The 26,543-nt window shown below is 40.1% G+C and overlaps 1 protein-coding gene across 5 annotated transcripts in view; it reads left to right on the top strand.

The window, feature by feature from the left end:
• The window catches only part of PTPRG (protein tyrosine phosphatase receptor type G), a 699,320-nt gene that overhangs the window by 424,232 nt on the left and 248,545 nt on the right, over nucleotides 1-26,543 (top strand). For all 5 annotated transcript variants that reach the window (XM_027587463.2, XM_027587464.2, XM_027587465.2 and 2 more), the window contains exon 4: nucleotides 4,128-4,276. In XM_027587463.2, the coding sequence (XP_027443264.1) occupies nucleotides 4,128-4,276 (149 nt within the window). The remainder of the gene's footprint in view (nucleotides 1-4,127; nucleotides 4,277-26,543) is intronic.

Here is a 26,543-nt window from a genome sequence, read left to right on the forward strand (position 1 = left end):
GCAGCTAGTTTCCCTCCCATCCATTTTTATTTAACTTTTGGCACCTACTGCTGTTTACTCAGATTTTGGTGTGAACATTTGCTTTAGCCCAGAATCATATAGACATGTTGAGTTTAATTTATAAACAGTGGGTGGATGTCCTGCAAACAGTGCCATGGATGCCAGGTCCTCAGTTATCCCTTCGAGCTCCAGAGAAAACTAATGTGACTCCCACCTGTCCGTTCCCCCTCTGCATAGCCTGGGGTATTGTTATATTCTGGGGAGACTCAGATACAGGGGCTCCTCTCCCTAGGATGATAACCTTTATAAACAACACTTACACAATTATGCAGTGTCATCTTTATGCTATAATGTCATACAGCAATTACTGTTGTAAGCATTCTTCATTTGTCATTCCTGTCATCTCCTAGCAAAGCCGTGAAGCTACTGTGGTATTATTCCAGTTGTACCGAACAGGAACTGGGGCACCAAGAAATATAATGCCTTTCCCACAACTGGAGTGTGACAGATGGTAGTAGTCAAATTCAGACTCCACTGGCTCCAGAGTCTGGCCCCAGATCTGCACCCATGCTCTGCATTTTACTTCCTGTCTCAGGAGGGTATAGACCCTGAAGCTCCTGCCGTGGACTATGAACTCTAGGTTAAGAAACTCTGAATTTGGAGACTTAGCTCCTTTCACTCCCTTCATTGTTCTTCTGTGATTCCATCCCAGTCCACAGTAACAGTTCAACAACCAGAGGGCCTTATTCTAGAAAGTCCACTCCGAGGTACCTTTCCTGCTTACCCCTCCTTTCCTATCAGTCTCCGTTTGTTAGCTCTTGCTTGCTACCTTCCTAATTGTCTCCTAATCCAGATTCAACTTACTTCTATTCTTTTAAAATTGAAATTGAAATTCATTACTCCCAGCGTGGAGCCCAACGCAGGGCTTGAACTCACAACCCTGAGGTTAAAACCTGAGCTGAAATCAGGAGTTGGACGCTCAACTGATTGAGCCACGCAGGTGCCCCTTTATTATTATTGTAGTATTATCTACTTACTGTTTTTTCTTTCAACTGGCTCTCTTTATTTTAATTAGAGGAATTGATTATAAAGGAAAACTTTTTACCAACACCTTAATGGAAAGACCCGTGCTATTTGACATGAATAGACTAATATAAGCATGTATGTCTGTGATCTCTGAAAATAAATCAAATTATACCAAAGTTATTAAATTCAGCATAATACTCTTGGGTACAAGGGGGAAATGAATGAATATCAGGGAAGTGTGGAGAGCATGTTAGCACCAAATTGAGACTTGTTTTTCCCCTCGATGTGACCAAAGCATAGAAATAATCAAGAAGAGGAAATACCTTTTTACTCTGTGTTGTAATGAATTCAAAGCATCTACTCAGCACTTATGATCTCAAGTATTGCTGTGGTGTCTGTCCTAGGACACTTCATTTTGTGGGGAAGTCAGTATTGCTTTAAAATGGAACTTGACGGACTCCTGGCTGGCTCAGTCAGTTAGGCATCTGCCTTTAGCTCAGGTCATGATCCCAGGGTCCTGGGATGGAGCCCCAAGTCTGTCACGGTTCTTGCTCAGTGGGGAGTCTGCTTCTTCCTCTGCCCCTTCTCCAACCCCTCCCCCTGCTTGTGCTCTCTCTCTCTCTCTCTCATAAATAAGTAAAATCTTTAAAAAAAAATGCAACTCTATCTGAAAAAGGAGAGGTCCAAGGGCCTTGCCACTTAGATCCTATTAGTGCCATGTGAACAGGGGTGGACACTGAGGCACAAAGAAGTCAGGTATCTTACCCAAGGTCATACTGCTCTGAAGTAAGCGGAACTGGATTCCAATCCAGGTCTGTCCATCTTCTGAGCTCTTGGCTCTTAATATATTCTGTGTTCTGTGGGAAGTACCTTTGTTTTGTTTTCAATCAGCTCTGTGTCATCAGTGGTCATCAGAAAATGGTTACATGATAGCTGGGAAAGTTTTCACTTCCCAATTTTGTAGGTAAACAAAAATAGAAGCCACGTTCAGAAGAGGGAGTATGAACACGGAGCGTGCTGTGTGCTCTAGTGAGGAATACAGTAAAATGAAAAATGAGATTAATGTTTCAGATTGTACAGTTCCCTAATTATGCTTTTAATTATTCATATAAAACAAGTAAAATCACCCCTGACAGAGACATAAATGATTTAGGTAAAATCAAATATTTATAAGATGCTGCTGAGTCCCTGGGTATATATTGTAACAGATGCACTCAAAATGTTTTGCCTTCATCCTTTGGATGCAGAGTGTTATGTATAGAATTTATAACAGGATGAGAGTAATCAACAGTATTTAAGACACTACTGAGCTAATTCATAGGTATTTTGGCTTTAGAACTAAAGACATATGATTGGTTTAATATATTTTATCTTAGAAAATATCATACTGTGTTTTAAGGATCGCCAAATTACAACCCCTGCTTGTTTCTGCATTCTTAATGGTTGAAAAAAAAAATCGAAGCTAGATTAAGATTCCATGACACATGAAAATTATATTCATATTTTAATTTAGGTAAAGTTTTGTTGGAATGTTCATTTTCATTTTGTGTTTGGCGGCCTCAGTGCTACAGAGACTAGGTTGGGTTGTAGCAACTGGGATCCTATGGCCCACAGAGCCTTAAATAGTTACTATCTTGCCCCTCACAGAGAACATTGCCAACCCCTGCTAAAACATGCCTAGCACACAGCAAAGATGAAACAGCGCCGTAGCATGTTTAATTGGCGCAAGAAACACTTGGCTTTGACTTCGTTTCATCTCTTAATTTGCTGTCCCACTAATTAAACATTCACTGTATTTTTTTTCAGAAATTGGAGAAAAACTGTCTTTTGAATGCAATAAAAAGGGATTTATATGAGCAGGGTTCCTTTACTTGCTTTTAATGCTTCCTTTATATAGAGGAGAACTGAAACTAATTGCACTGTTTTAGAGATGGGTCATTAGCCTAGTCCCTATCTTTTATGGAGACCTAATTTTCATGCAGGATTTCTCTCTAAAGCTTGAACTGGTATCTCTTTAGGAAGAAGAGACAGTGATGATACAAGAGCTTTTCTGTGGTTTACACAAAGTTGACTGTTGATCACAAACCATGAAGTGTATTGATTGACATCTTACCCGTATTTAGCAGCCAATAAGAGTTGAACGAATGCATGAATTCACTTTAGAAAACAAACAAACAAAAAAAGGGAATGTATCACTTGTAAGATAAAATCTGTTTGTTAGGCATTTGGATACTACATTCCTTTTGGGAAGATAATTGTTATGCTAGTATAAATCCAAGTTATTTGTTCTCAATGTCTCTCTCCTGTGTTTCAGGAGGGGAATGTTTTTGAAAGTTAGGGTTTAAATTGACGAAGTTTCCCTATGTCTTGGAATTCTCAGGTGTTCTTTTGGATGGGCTAAGTAAAATTTTCCTATACATGGAATAAAACAGAGTATTAAATGAAATCTGGTTATCTGCAATTATTTGAATGACTTAATGAATAAAATTTTGCCAGCATTTTCCTGGGCACCATTTTCAAACACCATGAATGCAGCCCCCACCTTGGCCGTATGCCCACTGATATTGCCTTAAAATTGGAAGAACCTGCAAATTTTACTTCCTGATATCTTTGCGTAAGCTTTCTAATCAAAGAAACGTGCCTCTCACATCTGGCTTATCATATGTTTTTCCCATCTCATTTCAGACCTTGAACCCTGGGGTAGCCCCAGGAGTCAGGGTTTACAAAAAGAAAAATCTCCCTCTCCAGGTTGTTTTGGTCGTCGAGCAGACTTAGGAGACCCTGATTCAGAGCGTCTTACTCTGTGACTGTCTCCATTCTTTTTCTTTTTTCCTTTTTTTCCATCTGTGAAATGGATAAGAAATTCTGAGATCATTCCCTGGGAATTTTCAAGATTTAGAGTGAGCTGGAGCTTGAGAACATTCTGCAGCTAGATTGTGCTAATTTATTCAAACTAGTGTTTTTGAGTTGTTTTTTAAACAGGAACGTGAGGAAATAATTCACATCATGTAAGCCTGAACTTTATTTGAAGCAACGGAGGAAGTCATTCAGTTTTCCCATGGAAAGATTCACTTTGTTCCCTTCCCTTCCATTTTATACAGTTGCCATCCTCCTAAAGGACGACTATTTTGTCAGTGGTGCCGGCCTGCCTGGCAGATTCAAAGCCGAGAAGGTGGAATTTCACTGGGGACACAGCAATGGCTCGGCGGGCTCTGAACACAGCATCAACGGCAGGCGCTTTCCTGTGGAGGTGAGAACACATCGCGATGTCAAGTGTAGCCCTTCTTTGGGTCCTCACATTAATGAGATGCTTCCTCTTTACCCCAGTGACTTCGCAAATCAAACTTGTACCGTCCATGCCTTTGTCTCTGGAAATCCTTGATATACAGCTTGACGGGTGTTATTTTCCTCCTCAAGCTTCTCACCTTTGTTTAACTGGAGAAGCATGGGGAAGTCAGGGGCATCATGTTCTGAGTAGACTCACCCCTGGCCAAGGATTTTCAACCATTTGTTTCATTTGACACAATTCCTTTACTCTGTTTCTGAAGTCCCACTTTTTAAAGCTGAAATTCTGTATGAAACTCAGGTGACTGTTTTCAACCTTTTCTAGAAAAGAGAAAAGTTACTTGGTACATGAAGAGCCATCTCAGAACCTTCTCTCAGTGGGGAGGCTGTTGTAAGATTTGTTTGCTCCTGCCAGTTTTCGAGAAAGAGGCTGTGGCCATTGGTGGTGTGACTCTCGGTTAACATTGCTGGGATCAATGGTGACATTTTGCCTTTCCTGTGTCAGTTTTCTCAAAGAGCCACGCTGCTAGACACAAGAAAGGTGTGGGTACGGGAGATGGTTTGTATCTTTTTGGTAAGGAACGGAGGGAGAGAGCAAGACTCTAAATTCCTTCATTAATGTTGGGTGGGGGCAGCACACCCTTTCCATTGCTAACCTTATTTTTACCTTTCATCATCATCAGGATGTGGATATTCTTTTGTTGGGGCACACAAGTTTGTTAGGTTGTTTGGTTCTCTTCTGTGGTAAGCTTTACAAATTTGAGGAAGAACTGAATGGGTGTGACTTCTAGCCTATGACTGGACTCAAACATGGAACAGCAACTCTTAGTGTTTTATAACTTCTAGGAAGTCATGACCTACTCTGATTATCTGAGGAATACTTGAGATCCCCTCCATATAGGGAAAATACATGGATATACACACAGATTTGCACATAGTTTATAGGATTTCATCATTCACCCTACCTCCTCAAGCCCATTTATGGACCATTTAGGCATCCTTGAAGCATAAGTGAAGAATCCTTTCAAGATGAGAAAATCAGTAGTATTTCTTTGTTTGGAGATGCCTATATTCACATATAAATTTGTTTCTTATCTGTGATTGGTGAAGAAACCAGAGATAACTATTCTGAGAAAATGCTTCACGCTTTTTCTTGTTCAGCTGACAAATTCCCGGTACTAAGATTCTTCTGTCTGTGGGACTTCTTGTACTAGTTACACTAGTTAAAGGTCTCCTGAGTAGGGCTTGTGCTAATGGGCTCTCCTCCTTTTGTACTGAATGAATCACTTCTTAGAGTTCTTAGCTTTATTGCTGCTTGGAAAACTTGATTCCTAGAAGCAAAATGATATCCTCTTTTTACAGGTTTAGGGTTTTCCTTCTGTTCTTGCTGACCAGTTCTCATTGGCAGTGTGAGTTGAAGGGATAATTTGTGTCCAGCTAGTTTTTCTTGAAAGCCTCTTTATCTCAGAATTGGGCTGCTGTTTGTTCATCTGGTGTTGTTCGAACAAAAGACCTGTGCTTTGAAAGATTGGGAACTGATTTTGGCAATTGCCTTGGTAAAGAAGAGCTCTAGAGATGGGAACTGGGAACTTTTGCCTCATTCTTAATTACATCCCTTAATGTGGTGACGGGCCTGTCTCCTCCTCTTATTCCATTCATATTTGGAGAAATGCATAGACTAGATGCATATTCTTTCTAAAAGTTACTACTTTAAATGAGTATTTCACTTTTCTTTTACTCAGAATGCCCTGAAATTCAGAAGCTAATTAGAAATGGTAGCTACAATGCACAGACTTATTGTTCAACCAAGTTGTTTGAATTTATTTCTTTTAAGTAATGTCAGATGGTAAGGCTGCCTGTATTAATTCGGTTCCTCATCGATGTCCATCTGGTTTGTAGCTTGTTTTTTTATTTTTTTAATGTGATAAACATGTTAGATTACTTAATGGATGTATTGGGAGGAAATTGGAATTTCAGAGATCAAAGGTAATGGGATCAAATTTAACTTTAAAAAAATGCAAGGAAAAGTTGCTCACTTTTTCCCAAAACATGTCTGTAATATTTTATGTTAAATTGCTTTATTTGAGCTCTTTATCAACAGGAACTCTCCCTGATGTTCTTACAGTTTGAACATCTCAGACTTGGTTTATTTCACTCCATATAACTATGTTGTTTTCTAAGAAATTAAAAATGAAAGTAAGAAGGGGCACCTGAGTGACTCGGTTGGTTGAGCCTCTGACTCTTGATTTTGGCTCAGGTTATGATCTCAGGGTCATGGGATTGAGCCCCAAGTGGGTTCCGTGTTGAGCACAGAGTCTGCTTGAGATTCTTTCTCTTCCTTCTCCCTGTACCCCTCCCCCAGCACATGTTCGCTTTCTCTCTCTCTCCCTCTAAAAAACAAATAAATAAATCTTTTTAAAAAATGAAAGTAAAACTGTAATGTATCATGGGGTCATTTATCAGCATTGGGGACATTATTTATCTGTCTTGTAAACAGAGTCAGAGAAGAGTCGTGGTTGAAGATTGCACTGAGATTGATAGAACACAGCGCTGTTTCTCAACTAGAGATGGCCTTCCCCGCCCAGGGGGACATTACACATTGTCGGGGGACATTTTTGGTTGTCACCACTAGGGGCAGTGGTATGCTCCTAGAATCCAGTGAGTAGAGACCAGGGATGCTGTTAAACATCCAATTCATAGGACAGCCCCCCAGATAAAGTATTATCCTGCCCAAAATGTCACTGTTGTGAGACTCTGAAGCAGAGAATGCAGTATGTTTCTTTGAAATCGAACCTTCCTTTACCTGTGTGTGGCATTGCTTTAAGTATGTTTGAATCCTGAGGACTCCCTGCTTGAGGGGTTGTTCCATCTTCTTGTGGATTTCAGAGAGGAAATGTACCTCGCCTGATGGGTAAGAGCATTGCTGGTCCTGGTTCCTTGAGGTTCCACTTGAGGTTAAGTCGTCACCTTGGCTATTGATTTCAGCAGCTGCCTCAGTGCTCCAGCTCTGCAGGCTGAGTTGTAAGCATATGCCCTGCAAGAATCTGGACCTGCTCCCTGAGGGTCAGTTGCAACAAGCCCAACTTTGTAGGTTTTGCTGCTTCCCGGGAATTCCTTGAGGTCACCTGTAACAACTTCGTACACATCCAGAGATTAGACCTCCCCACATTTTCCTGGCTGTGATCCTGGACTTGTTCTTGGAGTTCCTACACTTCAAAACATCCCATCTCATAGAAAAATAAATGGCCTTGTAAAAACAAAATAAGAGCCTTTCAATATCCAGTTTTCTTTACAGCTTAGTTTAAGTTAGGAAACAAAGTCGGAATCAGATTACAATGCCATGCCTAGGAGTTTAGACCCAATTTGGATCCCCAGATGCCCTCACTTCCTATTATGCAGTTTTATTCCTTGCCGAGCAGCAAATTTTTCTGGAGTACCTACTGTCATGTGGGCGCTGGGTTATAAAAGTGAACCAGAAAGACAGTGACCCTACCTCTGAGGTATTTGCACTCTGGTAATGACACAGAAATTGAGCAAGCAGTCACATAAATATAGCTGTGTTATATCGGTCATGATACTGTCTCTGAAGAAGAGGGATATTTTGCCATGAGATATGGAAGACCTCTAGGCAGATACTTACTAAGCTATATTTATGAAGTGATATTTGTTAAGGTGGAAGAGATAAGTTGGAACCTGCCTGTAGAACAGGAACATGCAAAGGCCCTGAGACAGGAGATACTTGGTAAGTTGAAGGAATAAAGAGAGATCATTGGGGGTTTTGATAGGCAGGATAGTGCCCCCCCAAAATGTCCACTCACTCATCCCTGAATCCTGTGAATATATATATTACTTTACATGGCAAAAAGGATTTTTTAGATTTGATTAAGTAACCTTAAAGTGAAACCACAGAACATTCAGTGATTAAAACAGTGGTGTGTCCCGCTCCAGTTCTTCCATGGCTCTTCAACTTTATATTACCTCTGCGACCACGGTTGTCTATGACAGCTTCTACTGTATCCTAAGTTTTCTCTCTGCCCCTGCTCATTCCCTGTTCTGTGATTGGTAACTTGAACAAAGGTTCATGTAACACTTGATAGGATTGAATCATGTGGGTTTCCATAGATAACTGAAGTTGGAGTTAATGCAAAGAGAAATCTCCAGATAAAACCTCTGATAGCTCCATTAAAGTGGAGGTTCATTGCATACTTGTTGTCTAAGGTCATTAAAATCTTGTTTATTACAATAAGAGATCGCAGGAGTTGTTGGTTCAGACTTATTGGTACTTTATGAGTTGAAATCTTCAATAGGCTTAAATGATCCAAATTGATTGTGTGCGCCCTTTCCAGTGAAACTCACAGCTGGTTCATTTCAGCTCTGCTTTGAGCATCCTAGCAAGTGAATAGCAGCAAAGGCATTTTTCCTAATATACACCATGTACACATTACCATATGGTACAGGCCTGCGATCCCTTAGCTGAAACTCATGAGGCCAGAAGTTTCAGAATTCAGGATTTTTTCTGGAAAGGTATTATGGTGCATATGCTATACATATTACCGAGGACACATAGTGGGGTCTGGCCCTCTAGAACTCCTTGAATGTACCAATAACCCTGCAACATGCAGATGAATATTCACACTAAGTGGGAAATCTCAGTATTCTAAATGGCTTCACATCTCTTTACATCAGGTTTTACCACCAAATTAGTTTTCTCCCACAAATCATAAATAACAATAATAACAAAACACGTTTGGTCTTGAAAGCCTTTGAGATTTCATCATCACTGATGAAGAATTTATGAATCTGTGTTTTAAAAAGTGGATCCGTAGCATGGCTCCACTGGCTTAGGTTCCTAAGAACATGGGTTCATTGCAACCATGGCACAAACACATTGGATTATTTGTCTCCCTGGTGGGCCGTGTGTGCGGGAACGATTTGGTGGTGGTGTACGGCATTCTTAAGAGTAAAGTTTTGTTCAGGGGGCAAGAACTTACTTGTTTTAGGCTGACCTTGCTCTGTGATTCTTTTCCCTTTTAACAGTCTGCTTAGGCCTGCAGTTGTCTTCAGTATCCATGTCTTTCGGCATGTTACTTTGCCCTGCTCCTGTCTTCCCTCCTGTCCACCAAGCTCCCATCTTCCTGCCTAGAGACAAGCTAATATTAACACTTTTCATTTTGGGAAATGGATCTTGGTTCTTCGAATGCTTCTGTTACATTCTGCTTAGACGCTTATCTTTCTATTGGACCCCTCAGTTATGTTGCCAGTGACTTGCATCTGCCTTCCTCCTCCCAGGTGAGCTCATGCACTTGTGACACACACAGAGGCCTCCCCCAGCGTCACTCTGCACACTCGTGCAAGCATGGCAGGCTGCGACACAACTCAGACGTGGGCCGGTCCACCAGAGGCTGAGCTCCTGTATCGACCCCTGGCTTCCGTAGTCTGATATTCTGGAGCACGGACTAAATGGTCAGGTTGGCTAGCACTCCTTTATGGATTCCTTCTTTTCTGCTGGAAGTAGATTTAGACACAAAATGCCTTCCTGCAGATGTATTTTATATTGGCCAATTTTAAAGCCTTCTTCTCCACCAAAGAAATTTGTTTACGTTTATTTAACTCAGTTTTTGTCCAGACTGGTATAACCCCAATGTCCCACTCTCCTCTCGGTTTAAGTTGGCAATATCACTCTTTTGGAAATGAGATTTATAACTTTCTCCTGTCCTCTATTCCATATTCCTTGTAAGAAACGGAGGGGATGTCTGGGTGGTGCAGTTAAGCGTCTGACTCTTGGTTTTGGCTCTGGTCATGATCTCGGGGTTGTGAGATCAAGCCCTGCATGGGGGCTCCATGCTTGGCGAGGAGTCTGCTTGGAATTCTCTCTCTCTCTCCCTCTGCCCCCTGCTCATTCTCTTTCTCTCTCTCTCTAAAATAAATAAATCTTAAAAAAAAAAAAAGAAAGAAATGGAATCCCGTTCAAATAAATGTTTCCAGAAGACACCAATGATGATTTTGATTTCACTTATCTTGAAAATTGTGAGACCCAACTTGGCTTGTTCACAAAACAGTTGTCGTTAATAAACTCGATAGTGTCTTGCTTTCTCTCTCATTAAAATGGGAGATTGAGGGGCACCTGGCTGGCTCCGTCAGTAGAACATCTGACTCTTGATCTCAGGGTCGTGAGTTTGAGCCCCATGTTGGTTGTATAGATCACTTAAATAAATAAAACTTAAAAAAAAGAGAAGGAAGATTGAGACATTTTCTATTAAAAATAAGTTTTGCCACATCATGTTTTTCACCCTGCCTTGTACTTGACTGGAATTCCTGGAATTATTGCAGTTTCTCTGAAAACTTGCTTTGTTCCCGGAGAGTCCTTTGTGGGTGTGCTCAAGGCACTGTCTGTTTTCCTTGTCCTGCCTCCTAATGAACTCTGGAAGTATCAAGGACACTGTCCCTGGTTATCTGGTGTTTGCTGCTCTGTGATGGGGCCAATCATGTCTCTCTCTGTAGTGACTTCCATTAAATGGTGAGGGAACTGGCTGAAGTATATTCAATGACTTTACTGAAATAAAGATTCCATTTTAGAGCAGAATGTTTCATCCTTTGGTAGTGAAATACTTGATTTCCATCTGGCTGATCTTTTATGTGTATGTCCTGGGTTAATATGAAGGAGAACTTATGAAGGGGCCCTAGTACTTAGCTTATGCTCAGTGGAGGGGTAATGCCTGGTTGTACGAAGCTGGAGACCTGGTTTGGCGAGGCAGAAGCCGCCTTGGCCTCTGGCCTCCATACTGTCCCACAGGCCCCATCACACAGAGTCTTCCTTAGATGTGAACTTGGCCCAGGGCTGTTTGATGGTGTGTCGCTGACATGTGGTGTGGTGTGCTCCTACCGGGTTGGATTGTACTGAGAATCACAGAAATGCAGATGAGAGTGTGAAAAGAAAACCCAGTTAAATTGGAGATCATTTCAATCTAGAAACGTGATGACCCCAGGGGAGCCCTTGGACAACCAAAAAGAAGGCGGAGAGGTGGTGGTGATGGTGTTGGAGGTGGTGCTGGTGGTTGAGATTGTAATGATGATACTGTAGACACCATTTAATAAGCGTTGCCGGTGTCAGGAACATTCTAGATGGTACCTCATTTAATTTTCTCACCTCCCTTATGAGAGGGGTACCCTAAGGACGGGACAACTGAGCTTCTGGGAAGGTACGTGGCTTGGCTGAGATTTATTGTTAGGACTTCAGAACCTAGGCTTCAGTGTCTACAAAATCTTAACCAGCATTCATTTTATTTGATAAGTCGTTTCCTTGTTTTTCTTGTTATTGCTTTAGGTTGTTTTTAGAATCACTGATGCAGTAGAAATAACTTTGCTGGACTCTTAACTGCTATTTATTGGATAACAGGGAGAAAAAAAAAATCAAAGGGCTTCATATGTTCGTAGTGGCTGAACCAGTAGTAAAACATACAGCGAGGAGAGGTGAGGGGAACTGGAAATGCTCTCAGCTCTTTGTCTAGAGGTATCTGTAAGAAACACTATACATTTTGTCTGGATCGGCCACTTCTGTTTATTTTTAATCACGTAGAACAACACTGATAGAAAATATAATGTGAGCCACTCATTGTACTTTTTAATTTTTGACAGCCACATTAAAAGGTAATAAGAGGGCACCTGGGTGGCTCAGTCAGTTGGGCGTCCGCCTTCGGCCCAGGTCATGATCCCAGAGTCCTGGGATCAAGTCCCAGTTGGGCTCCCTGCTCAGTGAGGAGTTGGCTTCTCCCTCTGCCCCTGCCCCTGCTCGTGCCCGTGGGCACGCACACGCTTTCTCTCTCTCTCTCTGTCTCTCGCAAAAATAAATAAATAAAATCTTTAAAAAATAAATAAATAAAAGAGGTAAAAAGAAACAAGTTATTTTACTTGATCTGAATAATTTATTTTATTTTATACAATTTGTGGTGTATAATATTTGTTAAAAATCAATTAAATTTCAATTGATTTTAACAATCTATTATGGTTACCCCAATACATCAGAATATTACTACTTCAAAACGTAATCAATATAAAACAATTATTCCTGAGCTATTTTACATTCCCTTTTTTTTGCACTATCTTTGCAGTCTGGTGTGTATTAAACACTAACTGCACATCTCGATTCAGACTGGCCAATTTTCAAACACTCAGTGCCGCATACCCTACCTGAAACATGTAGACGTAAGGGCTCCAGGCCACACTCATGGGCTTTAGATGATAAATTAGCCAAAGAACTAACAGGAATTCTTTAGGAGGAATTTTTATGCCGAATTTGTGGTAATTTTCACATTTTTTCTTTTCTTTCCCAACCAAACAATATATACCATTTAGCTTTGCATTGCGATCTGAGCTGGTTGTTGAAAGTCTTCACCTAGATGTGATGCAGGTTTTTTTTTTTTTCCTTTATAAGCTTTCAGTGTTTCCCCCTTATTTATTTATTTATTTTTACAACATTTGTTCCTGGGGCTTTGAACACTGTTCTCAGAATCTATTTCCAAGCTGAGGAACTCAAATAAAACTGGCTCAGGGAGACCTTTGTGCACCAAAGGTAGAGACCTCATGCAGCCGGATCAGATGGATTGTAAATTCAGAGTCAGAGGGATTTATGGGCATAAGGCTCAGAGACACCTCCCCCACCCCCACCCCCGCACTTTTTGCACTTTTTTTTCCCCCGTCCTGTCAAAATTTGAGCAGGAAGGTTTCAAGCCATCTTAAATCTAAAGCCTTTAGCCAGTTCTTTAATGCCACCACCACTCAGAACAGTGAGGAAGATTTATAAGGAACAGAAAGAAGTCAGGATTGAAAGAAAGTCTATTTCCCCTTTAAATCCCCAGCATAGAATTGCTTAGATCCCCCCCCTCCCGCCACCCGTACCCCCTTTAATAGAAGGGAGAGGAAACTCCCGAAGCTTCCCTCCCTGGTTGCAAGGCCTCGTGCTGTGTGGAGCGCAGATATTGCATTGGGTACATTTACTGCAAGATAGGGAGACCAGCTGGGCAAATTCACCAAAACCTTATTTTACTTAAAGATATAAATTTCATCTCTTGAATGTTTGAGTATGTCTTAGAAGACAGGGCTTTAAAACTCAGGTTAATACACGAAAGGTATTTGGGTTAGTAGTAAAATGACTCCTAAATCCCAGCTCTTAGTAGATAGATAGAGCTTTGATTTCTGAATCTCCCTATTACAACCTTTCCTGCGTTGGTTTATAAAGTTCACTATTTCAGGGAATCTTCTTACGGTGTGCCCCAGTGTCCCCCATTCCCTGATCAAGGAAGGCTGGGGGTGAAAGAAAACTCATCCCACTACCCCCTGCCATTTCTCAGCCGGTAAATTTGCTCTAGTCTCTGTTTCTGATCACTGTATTTATTGGCAGGGGAAACGTGGGCTAAAACATGATAACCATATGTAGCAGCCCCTGGTACATTTTCTGGATTTTGTTAGTTGGTCTAAATGCTCTGCACAAAAAGTATCTGGTCAGATACATTTAGGAAAATGCTGCCTTCTATTACCTTTCTCTTGTACCTTGATCATGGGCTCACATAGTAAAATTATTAACAAATACTCCAGCAGAAAAACTTGTTCAATTTTCATGTAACCAGGAATCTCCCAAACTCAGTTGACCATGAAGTTCTTTTTCTTTCTTGCTTGCTTTTCTTTCTTTCTTTTTTTTTTTTTTTTTTTTTTGTAATATCCTGAGAGGCTAATGATAAGGAGAGTTTCCTGCATGGGGGAAATGCTCCCCAACATGTGGGGGAGCTCTTTTTTATGCCCTGATGCTATATAAAATGTTTAAATTATGTTCTTACACTCTTCTTTCATTTCTAAATTATCAACAGTGTTCATTCAGTTTTTAATAGAGCCTTCTCTGTGTAGGACAAAGAATGCCCTGGCCTCAAGCGGCTTTTATTTCAGTAGGCCCTGAGGCAGAAGCCTGTCCTGCACGTTTGAGCAAGCAGAGGGCAGAGTGATAGGAGTGCAGTCAGCAAAATAGTTGGGGTCCTGATGATATGGGTCCTGGGGGAGCATGGGCAGCTCTGTGGCTCTTACTCCAGGCGAGATGGAAAGCCCTTGGACTGTCCTTAGCAGATAGTAGACATTATCTGCCTTACATTTTAGAAGGATCCTTCTGGCTGCGCTTGACCATAGGAAACACCTGTGGACACTGAAGTCAGAAGGTGATTATGATATTTCAAGAGAGGTGATGGTTGCCTGTGATAGAGATGCATATACGGAGAAGATGTTGAATTCGGATTATTTTGAGGGAAGGAGGTATGCTAATCGAGAGATAAGATAGGGATGCTTATCCCTTTTGATAAAGTTTGTATTTCCTGTTTTAAAAAAAAGGCAATTTTAGGATAAAAAATTATGGATCAATGATCAGTCTGTACTAGCATTTTGTTTCATTTTTTAAAAAGTCTTTTAAATTGTTGATTATGTAATACTCAAATTTTATTTGTGTTATATGGATTATAGACCGGTTTGGATTACATGCTATCTCTTGTACACTAAACAAGAATGTTGGGGCAATGTCGGGGCAGCTGGGTGGCTCAGTTGGTTGAGAGTCTGACTCCTGGTTTTGGCTCAGGTCATGGTATCATGGGTCCTGGGATCGAGCACTGGGCTCCGTGCTCAGCGGGTAGTTGCTTGAGGATTCCCTCTGCCTCTCCCTTCCCCAATAAATAAAGAAACCTTAAAAAAAAAAAAAAAAAGGAGAATGTCCCATAGTGAATTGATGAAACACAACAGGGCCAAAACAAAGCCCCTTTCCGAAGGCTTCCTTTGAGTTAATAGATGTAAGTGCTTCCAGCAGGACCCGGCACAGGCGGCATAGGCTAAGAGCTTGCTCGGTGTTAGCTGCTGGTATTGTGTCCGGATCCTCTGCTCACATTAGGCAGCACATCCTGAATTCATCTGTTTCTTTTCTTTGCTACTGTTTCTCCCCAGGTTCAGGCCATCACCGCTATAGATTCCTGAGAGCTCTCTCTTGCCCCTGGACCATCCAATGCCTGTCTAGTAACCAGAGTGTTCTTCAAAACACTTGGCATCACATTATGTTTTCCCTTTGTTTAAAAAATCTGCCAGTGGTTTTTCCGGTCACATGATGAATAAATCCAAAGATCCTACTTTACCCTACAAGGCCTTACCAGATGTTGGCCCTACTCCTCCCACCCCTCAACCTCCCCATCTCAGTTTTCACTGGGTCTAGAATGTTCTCTCCCCCATTATCCCTTCTTGTGGCTCATTCCTTTCTAAATCCTACCCATCATGACATTCCACGCTCTCTCCTCTCAACTCAGCCCTTTTGTTCCTATTACCCAGCTTCATTTTCTTCATAGCACCCATCATTTTTTGAAATTACTTATTGATTTGTTTACTTGTTTATTAACTCACCTCCCTCAGCCCCAAGCCCATACGCTGCATGTCAACTTCTGGAGGGGAGGGGGGCCTGTCTTGTTCACTGCTGAGTCTCTGCTACTGACAGATATAGTCCCATAAAAGAGTAAGCAGTGATACGTATTAAGAAACCAACATTCTTGGATTGTATCTTCATCTTCTTGTCTCAGGGGTTTTAAAGGGTAAGGAGCTCTAAATCCTGAGAAGAAAAGGTTCCATAGTGTAATGGTTAGCACTCTGGACTCTGAGAAGAAAAACATGTAATTCATTCATAAAAAGGACGTTTAAGGAAGCAAATCCTCCCCTAAAACTACCTCTCGTATTAAGGATGTGAAAGACCCAAATAAATTAGTTACTCCCAAATAAACACGTCATCCTGTTGCCTCACGCTCTGAGGCTGAGGATTAGTCATGCAGCTCACAAAAATGATCTTTTTAAGGTCTGTTCTTCCAGAGTGTAGCTCTTATATTAACAACCATTACATCTACGTATCAAGACAGATTGTTCCAATTAGTCAATGAGGTCCAGGTTTTTGAGAGTTGTTAATATGTCCATGAGCAATTACTGGAGCAGAGTTAAAAGGCGTGCCTTTGGGAATTTTAGATTGAGATTATCAGTTTCATTCATGAGCTAAGGCAGGAACCCTGAGAGTTATGTGCTGCACTTCTCTGCAGATTCATTCACTAGAAGGTTCCCCAGTGCCTATACATAAAAGTTTATGAAGTTGCCAGATTCCTGTCCTCTGCCCCAGCCTCACCCCATCCCAGACCAGTGCCTGCCTCTGTAATCGTTTAGAACCAGGCATTGTGAGAAGCCCTTGGGAATTTCATAGTGAAGAAAACAAATAAGTCCCTTGCCTTCATGACACCTAAGAGACCAGCAGGGTGGATCTTAACCAGAAGTTACTTCAAAATCATGCAGGCATTTAAAAAATTTTTCTAAAATCAAATTTATGTAATTTTCACTCATTTCTTATTACTGGTGAATGGAAACAAAACAGAACAAAACAACAAAAACACTCATAATCAGTCTGCTTTTCCATATTCAAATAAAATGCTATGTATTCTTCACATGAACACCGTGCCTCTCCCCTGTGCTCAGAGTTGCAGCGTTTACTAGAATCCCATGATTTATGCTGGAACTAGATTTGGAGTCAGATAATAGATGATTTGTAGACTCTGGGAAGTGGCCCCCTCTTTCCTGTAGACCGGTCTCTTTAAATGATTGAGACTAGGTCAGTGTCAAATGTGCCTGAAGTTCCCCCATTTGAGTTAAGGTATTATTGCCTCTTCAAATGCTAACACAAGGGAAAGAACAAAGTATAAGAGTTTTATCTCTGTTGAACACATTAATAAAACTCACCAGATCCACTCCTCATTTGGAGTAAGATGGGTCGGAAGTAGACTCTAAGGATACACAGTGGGTTGGATGAGATACCAACCAGGGAAGGAGGCCCCAGATACTCTGTGAACAAGGGTGCCGACTAGGGAGAGGAAGTGTCAGATCTGGAAGACACACTGGATTGATCAGTGCTGGTACTTGAGCTTCTGTCATCTGGAGAGCAGATGATTGGCATGAACCGTGGTGTGCAGATAAGAGTGTGTTAGTGGGTCTTGATATTTTCAAAGGGATTCTCGTGGAAGAAGGAATCCCCTTAGTCTTTGGGGGTGCAAAGTGGAACCAGAACCTATAGAAGCAGACTCTACTGAAGAAACTGGTTACAGCTGGGGCATAGCACCCTGGCCACATAATTCAGAAGAGATTTTCAAAATCATATTCCCTCAGTCCCTCTGGGAACCTCCTGCTTTAGGTGGGGAGAAGCAAAAGATATTCCCCCATTTTGATAGTTCTTCTATCAAAACGACTCCTGTGATAATAAGGATAGGTAGCTCTTCAAAAGGTACCCACTGTGTGTACTTAGAGACCTCTATAAACATTGCATCATTTAATCATCACGTATTAGAAACATCTTTCCATAAAAACAGCGGTTAGGAACCAGTATCTCTTCTTCTCAGTCAAGAAAATTGAGGTAAGAGAGCCATTGTGAGCGAAATCTCAGAGACTACACTGAATTTTAAGGAGTTTAGTGGTCTGAGATTAGATGCCGTGTTTAAGTGATCACAGAATGATCCCTGTTACCATTTTGAACAATTTCCTTCCAATATGTGGTGGAGGATGGGGGGGGGGAGATAAAACTATAGTCCGTATTGAAGTGAATCATAGCCTATTCATCACTTCACATTTTGTGAATATTTTCCGTATTTTGAAAGATTCTTCACTCCTTTAAAAATGAAATCTAATTTTCTTACTTGAACTTTGCTGCCTTCTACAAATTTTTCAGAATTAGCAGATTTTACTTTAAGATCAGGGAAGAAAATAACAAGAGAATGAGTAATTTAATGTCATTTCGGAGACCTTATTTTTTCTAAGCAGAAGCAGGTACAAAGGCAGCATATGAAAACATAAAAAATAATTTTTTCTCAAATTGCAAATAGTTTCATAGTCTTTTGATTATCAAAGTTATATGTGTTCATTATAAAATAATTCAAACAATATATGAGCTAAGAAGAAAGGACATGTTTCTCTTGCAAATACATAATCCTCTTTAGAAATGTCAGTATGCACATCGTTTTATAGGCTCATCATCACTTACTAGATGATAGAAGTCTTCCATTGTCAGTAAGTAGCTGTCTGCATCATGATATTTAAATGCTGCATCACTGAGGCTCTGAGCCAGATTACTAGAATTCAAATCTCATCATTGCCATTTATGAGCTGTGTGACTTTGGGCTTCTATTAAACCTGTTCCTTTATCTGTAAACTGACATCTAATACTAATGTCGACCTCATGAGAGTTTTTGGAGGACCTAAAAATGTAATATTTATAAAGTGCCTAGTTGAGTAACACATAGTAGGTTGATAAACATTTGCCTCTCTCTATGGTGTGGGTGTGACATAATTTATTCTAGCAAAGCCTTATTGGTGGACATTTTGGCTGTTCCCATTTTTTCCTGTTACACCGTCACAGCTCTGTAGAGCATGCATTTGGGATAAACTGAGGTTGTCTGGGGACCAGCTAAATGACATGAGGTGAAAGGTAGGAATTATCTAAAATGGTTTTTGGATTGTTGACATTTGGGAATATAAGCCAACATTAGTCAGAACTTCCAGCTTTTTCAAAAGAAGCTGGAAATCTCTGTTTGAAAAAGCCAAAATCTCTGTATTCATCCATGTACTACATCCTTTATGTAAAATACACTATCTTGGCTTTCGCAATTTACTGGTTGGCTAGCACTGGTGATCAGTTAGGGTTTCATATCCAGGGTGTTTAATCTCAGAGCTAAAGTTTTTTGTGTTACAGTTCACTGTGTCTGCCTTTACCTTCATGAATTAGGAATGTTCAGGATGCGGAGCACCTGCGTGGCTCATAGTTAAGCATCCGACTCTTGATTTCAGCTCAGGTCATGATCTGAGGGTCTTGAGATTGAGCCCCATATCGGGCTCTGCGCGGGGCAGGGAGTCAGCTTAAGATTCTCTCTCTCCCTCTGCATCTCTATCCATCTCTTAAAAAAAAAAAAAAATGTTCAGCATGCTATACAAAGTCAGTTTGGTATTGTATGATAATATAATTTGGTAGCTTTGTATACAAATTCTGAAACTGTCTGTAATAATAACTACTTTACCCACCAGGATGTAAGTTCCTCCTATGGGGCTAATAAACTTCCTGAAATTTAGTTGTCTTTTCTTTTTTCTTTCCTTTCCTTTCCTTTCCTTTCCTTTCCTTTCCTTTCCTTTCCTTTCCTTTCCTTTTCATTTCATTTCATTTTTCTTTTTTCTTGAATCTAGGGCTTCATTTAGACTCTGGGATTGTTTTCTGTGCTCCTCTGTATTCCCCTCCAAAATAGTAAAGAATCTGGAGGGAAAGGAACAGATTTTTATTTTGTACAGGACTAATTTGTCTTCTACTTTCTAATGTACAGAATATATGAAGTTTACATAAAATTTTATTCATAACCTCTTTACTAATGTCATGAATTTTCTAGGATCCTGAGGGCTCACAATGAAGGGTGATGTGTCTATTCTACCAGCATCAATGAGCATGAACCATCACTCTCTTGTTAATTTCCGTAACGTCACTGCCAAGCACAGAACCTACTTTGCAGGTGACCTGTTTAAATTTCTTGTGAAATAAAGGAATGTATCTGCTACTCTCTATCTTAGTTAATTTAGACATATAAGGAGCCTTGGAGCTCAAGCTGTTCACAAGAACTAGCTCATAAAATGTCTCTATCAGTGAAATCTGGTCCCAGGGCCAGCCCCTGGCACACCAGAATCAGTATTGATGGGCATTTTGTTTTGACATACTGACTGGCAGGCACAATGCTTGTCACCTTCCTTTGGCTCTGGAGAGGGTGGAAAGTTCAGCAGGTCTTACCCAACAGGCTTTGTTCAATTTAAGTAGCTTATAGTGTGAACGATGGAGGTGGAGATGAAAACTGGCAGGGAGCTGAGATTTGAATAGGACCTTCAATTTATTTGACATGTCTAATATCTTATGAATGGGGAAGGAACCCTGGTTTTTGGTGATAGGTAGAAAGATTGGCTTCAGGATTGATAGAGTCTTGGGTGGATTAGTAAATCGATTTGCTAAGAGCTAGAATGATACACTTTGGGGTCTGAAATTCACCCCAGCAACTGCTTAAGATAACAAACCTAGTGGTGCTAGCTTTTCAAAGTTATTTTACACATAAGCTGTAAGTGGCTTTTCTGTAGAACTATTATTTCTGTAGAATTAAAAGCTATTATTTTTATTCATAAAATAGGTAATTGATTGCTTGGTGATATATTGTTTATCTGAAGCCTCTTATTTTTCTTGGCTGGTTTTTTTTTTTTAAAAGATTCTTCTTTGGCCTTCTTATTGTATGTTTATTAAAATAATATGGTAAGTAAATTCAAAACAAAACGATCTCATTACTTAGGAGATACTCTACCAATTAATTAAATTTGACCTCAAAAGGCTGCAGCTTAACTTTACTGCTACATGTTTCTGGTTAAATTACCTTTTCCAAATAGTTTAATAAAACAGAAAAAGCCAGTACCAATGCCTGTTTTCTATTTAGTAAATTATACCTCTGTGTTATATTTACATACAACCCTGAATCAATCTCAGATATGAATATATTAGCAAGCAGATGTTAAGGTTTTTACCTTCATAGTCCGTCAGGAAATCAGAACTTTTCCTCTGCTAAAGATGGAATTGATCAAAGTCATTTATGATGACATTCATATCAGCTGTTCATTAGTGCTACTGATACAAATGTACATTTTCCCAGTGTGCAGCCATTTGGAAATTTTAGCCAAAGACCCCTTCCTCCCCCCACCCCTGGTCTCTTCCAGTTCTCTTTATATCTTCTTGCTGAGATTTCTCCAGCCATTTTTCTTTTTCTTCTTTTTTTTTTCTTTTCAAACTCCATTTTCATTTTTTAGTAATCTCTACCTCCAATGTGGGGCTGAAACTCACGACTCCAAGATCAAAAGTCGCATGCTTTTCCCACTAGGCCAGCCAGGCGCCCCGTATTCAGCCGTTTTCCTTTAGTTATTAGTAAGGGCTCCATCTGGTTTGGAATGTTTCTGATGGTTAATGCATTTCTCCGAGTATTGTTTTTGAATATGATTGCTCTCCATTCTCTCCATGATCCTTGGATAAATACATTAAAAACACACAATCAATAAGCAAAAAACAAACATTCATTTCTAGGCACGGTTACCAAAAATAACTAGAATTTCTGAATTTTAGATGGTGTGAAAATCTGCCTTTTTTAACTGATGTGGAAACCCAGAGAGACTGAACATTCTGAGATCCCAGGGCCAACTTTGGCAATGCTAACTCTTATGTATGAAGAAGTTAAAATCTACTTTCCTGGTCTTTGGTAAACATTAAGGAAGGCACTGGTTATTATTGTGTTTTAGAACACACTAGAACCTGGATAAATGTAAGGTTTATCAAAAAATACAAGATTACAAGTTATTGGGGGCGCCTGGGTGGTGCAGTCAGTTAAGCATCTAACTCAGGTCGTGATCTCAGTGTTGTGAGATTGAGCCCCATGTTGGGCTCCTCGCTCAGATTGGAGTGTACTTGAGATTTTTTTCTCCCTCTGCCCCCCCCCGACCACAAGCACGTGAGCTCTCTCTCTCAAATAAATAAATAAATCTTTAAAAAAAATTACAAACTACTGTGCAATAATCCTTCAATGACAGTGTTATTAACCTCATTCCTCTTGGGGAATACTTGAATCCTCAATGAAAAACTTATCTTAAGACATATCATAATTGTCTTTTCAGACATGAAGAGGTTCAAAGAAGTCTAAGTGTGGTCATTATCAAAAAGACAAATGAAATAAGGTTGTTATGAAAGAGTCTGTTTAGTGGTACCTACCAACTCTTTCTAGACATTTACTTTCACCATTTTCCAAATGCTTCATGCCTTAATTCAGTACTTTGGTTTAACTGAACCTGGTGGTAGTAGTGAATGAATTTCTTTTTCTATCAAGACACTGTTACTGGGACACCTGGGTGGCACAGTTGGTTAAGCATCTGCCTTCAGCTCAGGTCATGAGCCCAGGATCCTGGGATCGAGTCCTGCATCGGGCTCCTTGCTCAACAGGGAGCCTGCTTCTCCCTCTGCCTGCCACTCCCTCTGCGTGTACTCTCTCTCTAGCAAACAAATAAAATCTTTAAAAAAAAAATTTAAGACACTGTTACTGATCCCCCATGTCTCCATCTTTCCATGATGTAATTTATTTTGGCAATAGCTATAATGAAAGTCCACTACGTTATCTTTGTGGTGTGTTTGCTAGAAGAAAGTTATAGAATGTACACCTTTTTTGAATGCCAGGCAACTTCAAAAGCGCATTTGGCTCTGTTACTGTTATGGACTGCTTTTGATTTCCCATGCCATCAGACCGAGATAGCCTGTACCATCTGCATTTCAGCAGATAGAATGGAAGGTGGACTCAAATCAGAGTTGAACTGAGTTTCATTAGCTGTGTGTGGATTTCCCACTTTACTCACTTCTCTGGAATCTTTTCGGCATTTCACTGCTTGCTACCTTTATATCAAGCGGGTATTTGAAGAAAGTAAATGCTTTTGGAGGCAAATCTTCTTCTTGAACCCCTACTGCGTTATCTTAGAAAAGTTGATCAATTAATGAATGAATTTAAACTCAGTAGGTCTGATAAATGCTTTAGACCTGAATTCTTATAACTGGGCTTAGGATCGTGAATTAGGTTTTGCTTTGTGTGTGTGTGTTTTGTTTTTGTTTTTGTTAGATTTTCCTATTTGCCACCATCAGTTATTTGCCACATTTTCAGTCATTATCGGTCTTGAAGAGCGGGTTGCTACCTTTGTCATTAAGACCTACACTTAGAGTGCTTCCTTGTTGTTTATTAGTATGAGAGTGATCTTCCTGGAGCGTGAAAGTCATGCTTGTGACCCCAATTAGGAGGGAGATGTTTATGTAATAGGCTGGGAGTTCGACCAGAAGGTTTTTGTATGTGGGCAGTGAAGCCCGAGTTAGACGCTGTAACTGGGAGTGGGAGGCAGCACTAAAAAATTTTAATATGTGGTGTCTTAGCTGTCACTACCCACCTCTGCACTTCAGAGAAGAGCGTATTGTAAAAAAAATTATAGGTCTGAATGCATATATATAGTAACACACATATTCTTGATGTAGATGCACTAATGTTATCAGGGGGAACTTTGCTTTACGTTTTGCTTTGGCCTTCGAGAATTTGGTTGTGTGACCTTGCCAGAAGCACTGGGAAGTGCTCTGACAGTGTGTGGTGTGTGTGTGTGTGTGCTTCTACCTACAATTATTTTTTAGGAATTCTCAATTCAGTATGATGGAAAACCATTTTTTCCTAGTTCTTTTGATGGCCATTTTTCCTCTATTACAGTAACCAAATTTTCGTCTATTATTTTTGAATTGAGATGACCTGGTTTTAAGCTCCTAGGACTTCAAAAGGGAGCCAAGATTTTTGTTTTCTTGACAAATGTAAAATATAACCATTCTGGAGTAATTTCTTTCCCCCTTTGAATTCTTTTCATATGACCCCAATTATTCTTATGTTTTTTTCCCTTTAGTATCTACCCATCCTTAAAAATCAAGTTTCAGAACAACCCTCTTTTGAACAATGTAAGAATTATCAATGTTTTAGCATAAATGCACAATAAAACCAATCTGATTGGGAAAAAAAGTAGCTGGGGTAAGCTATGTAGAACCGTCAGCAATAACCTAATTAATTTTTTTCCGAGTTTTAAGAGAAAAACCTCAAGTATTATCTTCCTTAAATTTTGGCTTTTAAAACGCAAAACCATTTTTATATCCTTTCTCATATTTTACTGATATATTTATAATCACAGGTTTTTCAAAAAGCTTAATAGAAATTGCAGTGCTGTATTGTCGTGATGCTTAAATGATTTCTTTTTCAATAGGGCATGTTATTAAAGAAAAAAATGATTTTGCAACCCATGCATTAAAGAATGTAATGCTATCTGTCTTAAGGCTTGGTAATCAATGGTGTAAGTGAGGCCGGTTTATTTCTCATGGATTTACTAGCGTCACTGCATAAATAGCCATAATGGAATTGATCTGTTAGGCTGAAGCAGCTTTTATCACATACAAGGGTTTGATGATGACTGTGTTAAACATTGGCCTTTGATCAGCCGTAGTCTTTCTTGGATACACAGGTTTCGGAAACCTCATACTTAAAAGATTGAAAACGTGTCATTTTTGACATTAAATTTTTTTTCACATTAACTACTTGCCCATGTGTTTTACTTCCTAGACAAGTCCTATCTTGCAGGTATCTTTTCTGTCACTCAGTAGAGTTACAGTGTCCGCCGGCACCCCTCTGTGCTCACCTCAGAGACACAAAGAACAATGTGGTGAATAAGCTTCAAAGATTTGAACTCGGACGTGGACCTGGGTTTGCATGGCAGTCCCTTCGCTCCTGCCCGTGTGACCTGGACACATAACTTGACTTCTGCAAGTCTCAGTTTTCTCATCTAAAAAATGGGAATGAAAGTGCATAGAAGATTACTGTATAAAACAGAACAAGTATGTGTTGATGGTACTTGGCAGCCTGCCCAACATACAGACAAATACATGATCATGATTGTTGCTATTATCGGCTCTTCTTATTACTACCACTGAGTCCAAACAAGACTCATGCACAGCAGTCATTGAGAGTCAGCATGGGTATTGTATTCTCTTGAGGAAAATTTAAATTTTGGGGTGTTGTTTTTTTTTCTTTTATCATAGTGTTCCCCCCCAAGAGCTATTTAATGGGGTAAATTGGGGATGGCACTTATTATATTAATCCAAAATGGGTTTTCTGCAAAGGATTTTTAAAAATCACTAATTAATAAGGCAGAGAAGACCTAACTTCTGGGCAGATCCAGCTCTGAGGAACATTGTGAGGGTGAGGACATCTGTCTGTACACCATCCAGTGCCCTGACTATCCCCAGAACGGTCCTTTAAGCTGAATTTCACTGCCTGTACTATATTCTGATTCTGGTCACAGAAGGTGGCTGACAGCCTCACCTCAGAGCCACAGCTCTCCTGCTGCCAGCCCCACCCTGCTCCCGGGAGATGCAGTGTTCACCCAATGGGCTTGCGTCGGAGTAAATCAGCTCCTCGACACCCGTTCAACAGACAGAGTCTTAGATGTTCAGGATCCTCGCTGAAAGCAAATGCCTGCTTAAAAATAATTTGTCCCTTACCTGAAAAAGCCTCTCTACCATGCTAAATCTAATGTCTCCAAATATTTTCAAGTGCCAATTCATATTTTAAGCCAAGCAACTGACAAAAATTTACCTGTAGGCTAGCTTAATCTGATTTTAACAGTCAGAGGCCTAGCCAAAGAAATAAACTTTCTTCGTGAGTACAGATTTCCAAATCCGTCAAAAAAAAAAAAAATGTGCCCCACAGCCAATGTGATTTTTTTTTTTTTTTTTAAAGGATTTGCTAAATGAGAGCCCGGGGAGAATATGTGTGTGTGTGTGTGTGTGTGTGTGTGTGTGTGTGTGTGTGTGTGTGTGTGTGTGTGTGTGTGTGTGTGTGTGTGTGTGTGTGTGTGTGTGTGTGTGTGTGTGTGTGTGTGTGTGTGTCTATAGGACAAGGCCAGGGGTTAGAAGAGAGGCACATTTTTGTGTTTCAGTAGGTAATTTTCCTTGTTATAATAAAAAATCACATCCCTTGTTGGAAATCTGGTTGGTGCCCAAATGCTCCGGGCAAGTATTTGCAACTCGTGATTATTTATTCCCCAGATCTTTTTAGATGTGCTATGTGTGAATCAGCTCAGCCTGCATTTAAGGCTTGAAAAATGTTCTTTAGGATTCCTTAGTATCAAAGCATCCATTAATTACTGAAAGGATAAGTCATTGGCTTACTGGAAGTCAGAATCTGCCTGGTTCTTTGTTCTGAGAAAAGGAGTCCTCCATAGAAAGGAGAACCACTTTTAACGATACCCTTTTAATATCCTGTTGAAAGGGCATTTTTTTAAATATAAGAGTTCTTTCAAAATGATCTTTTTCTGATGACATCCACATTATACTGGAAAATATTCTTGTGTTTCTGGCAGTGATACACTAATTAATGCCTATACATTTTTAATAGTTTAATCTGTCATATTCTGGGAGAGAACTGATTCTGATTCCAAACAAAACTCAAATGCATGACCAACCACATTACGAAATATGTGGTTTCATTAAATCCTATTGATAATTCAGTCAGAAGAAAATTATTTAGTTC

Source organism: Zalophus californianus, chromosome 1, assembly GCF_009762305.2.
Source record: "Zalophus californianus isolate mZalCal1 chromosome 1, mZalCal1.pri.v2, whole genome shotgun sequence".
Taxonomy (NCBI): domain Eukaryota; kingdom Metazoa; phylum Chordata; class Mammalia; order Carnivora; family Otariidae; genus Zalophus; species Zalophus californianus.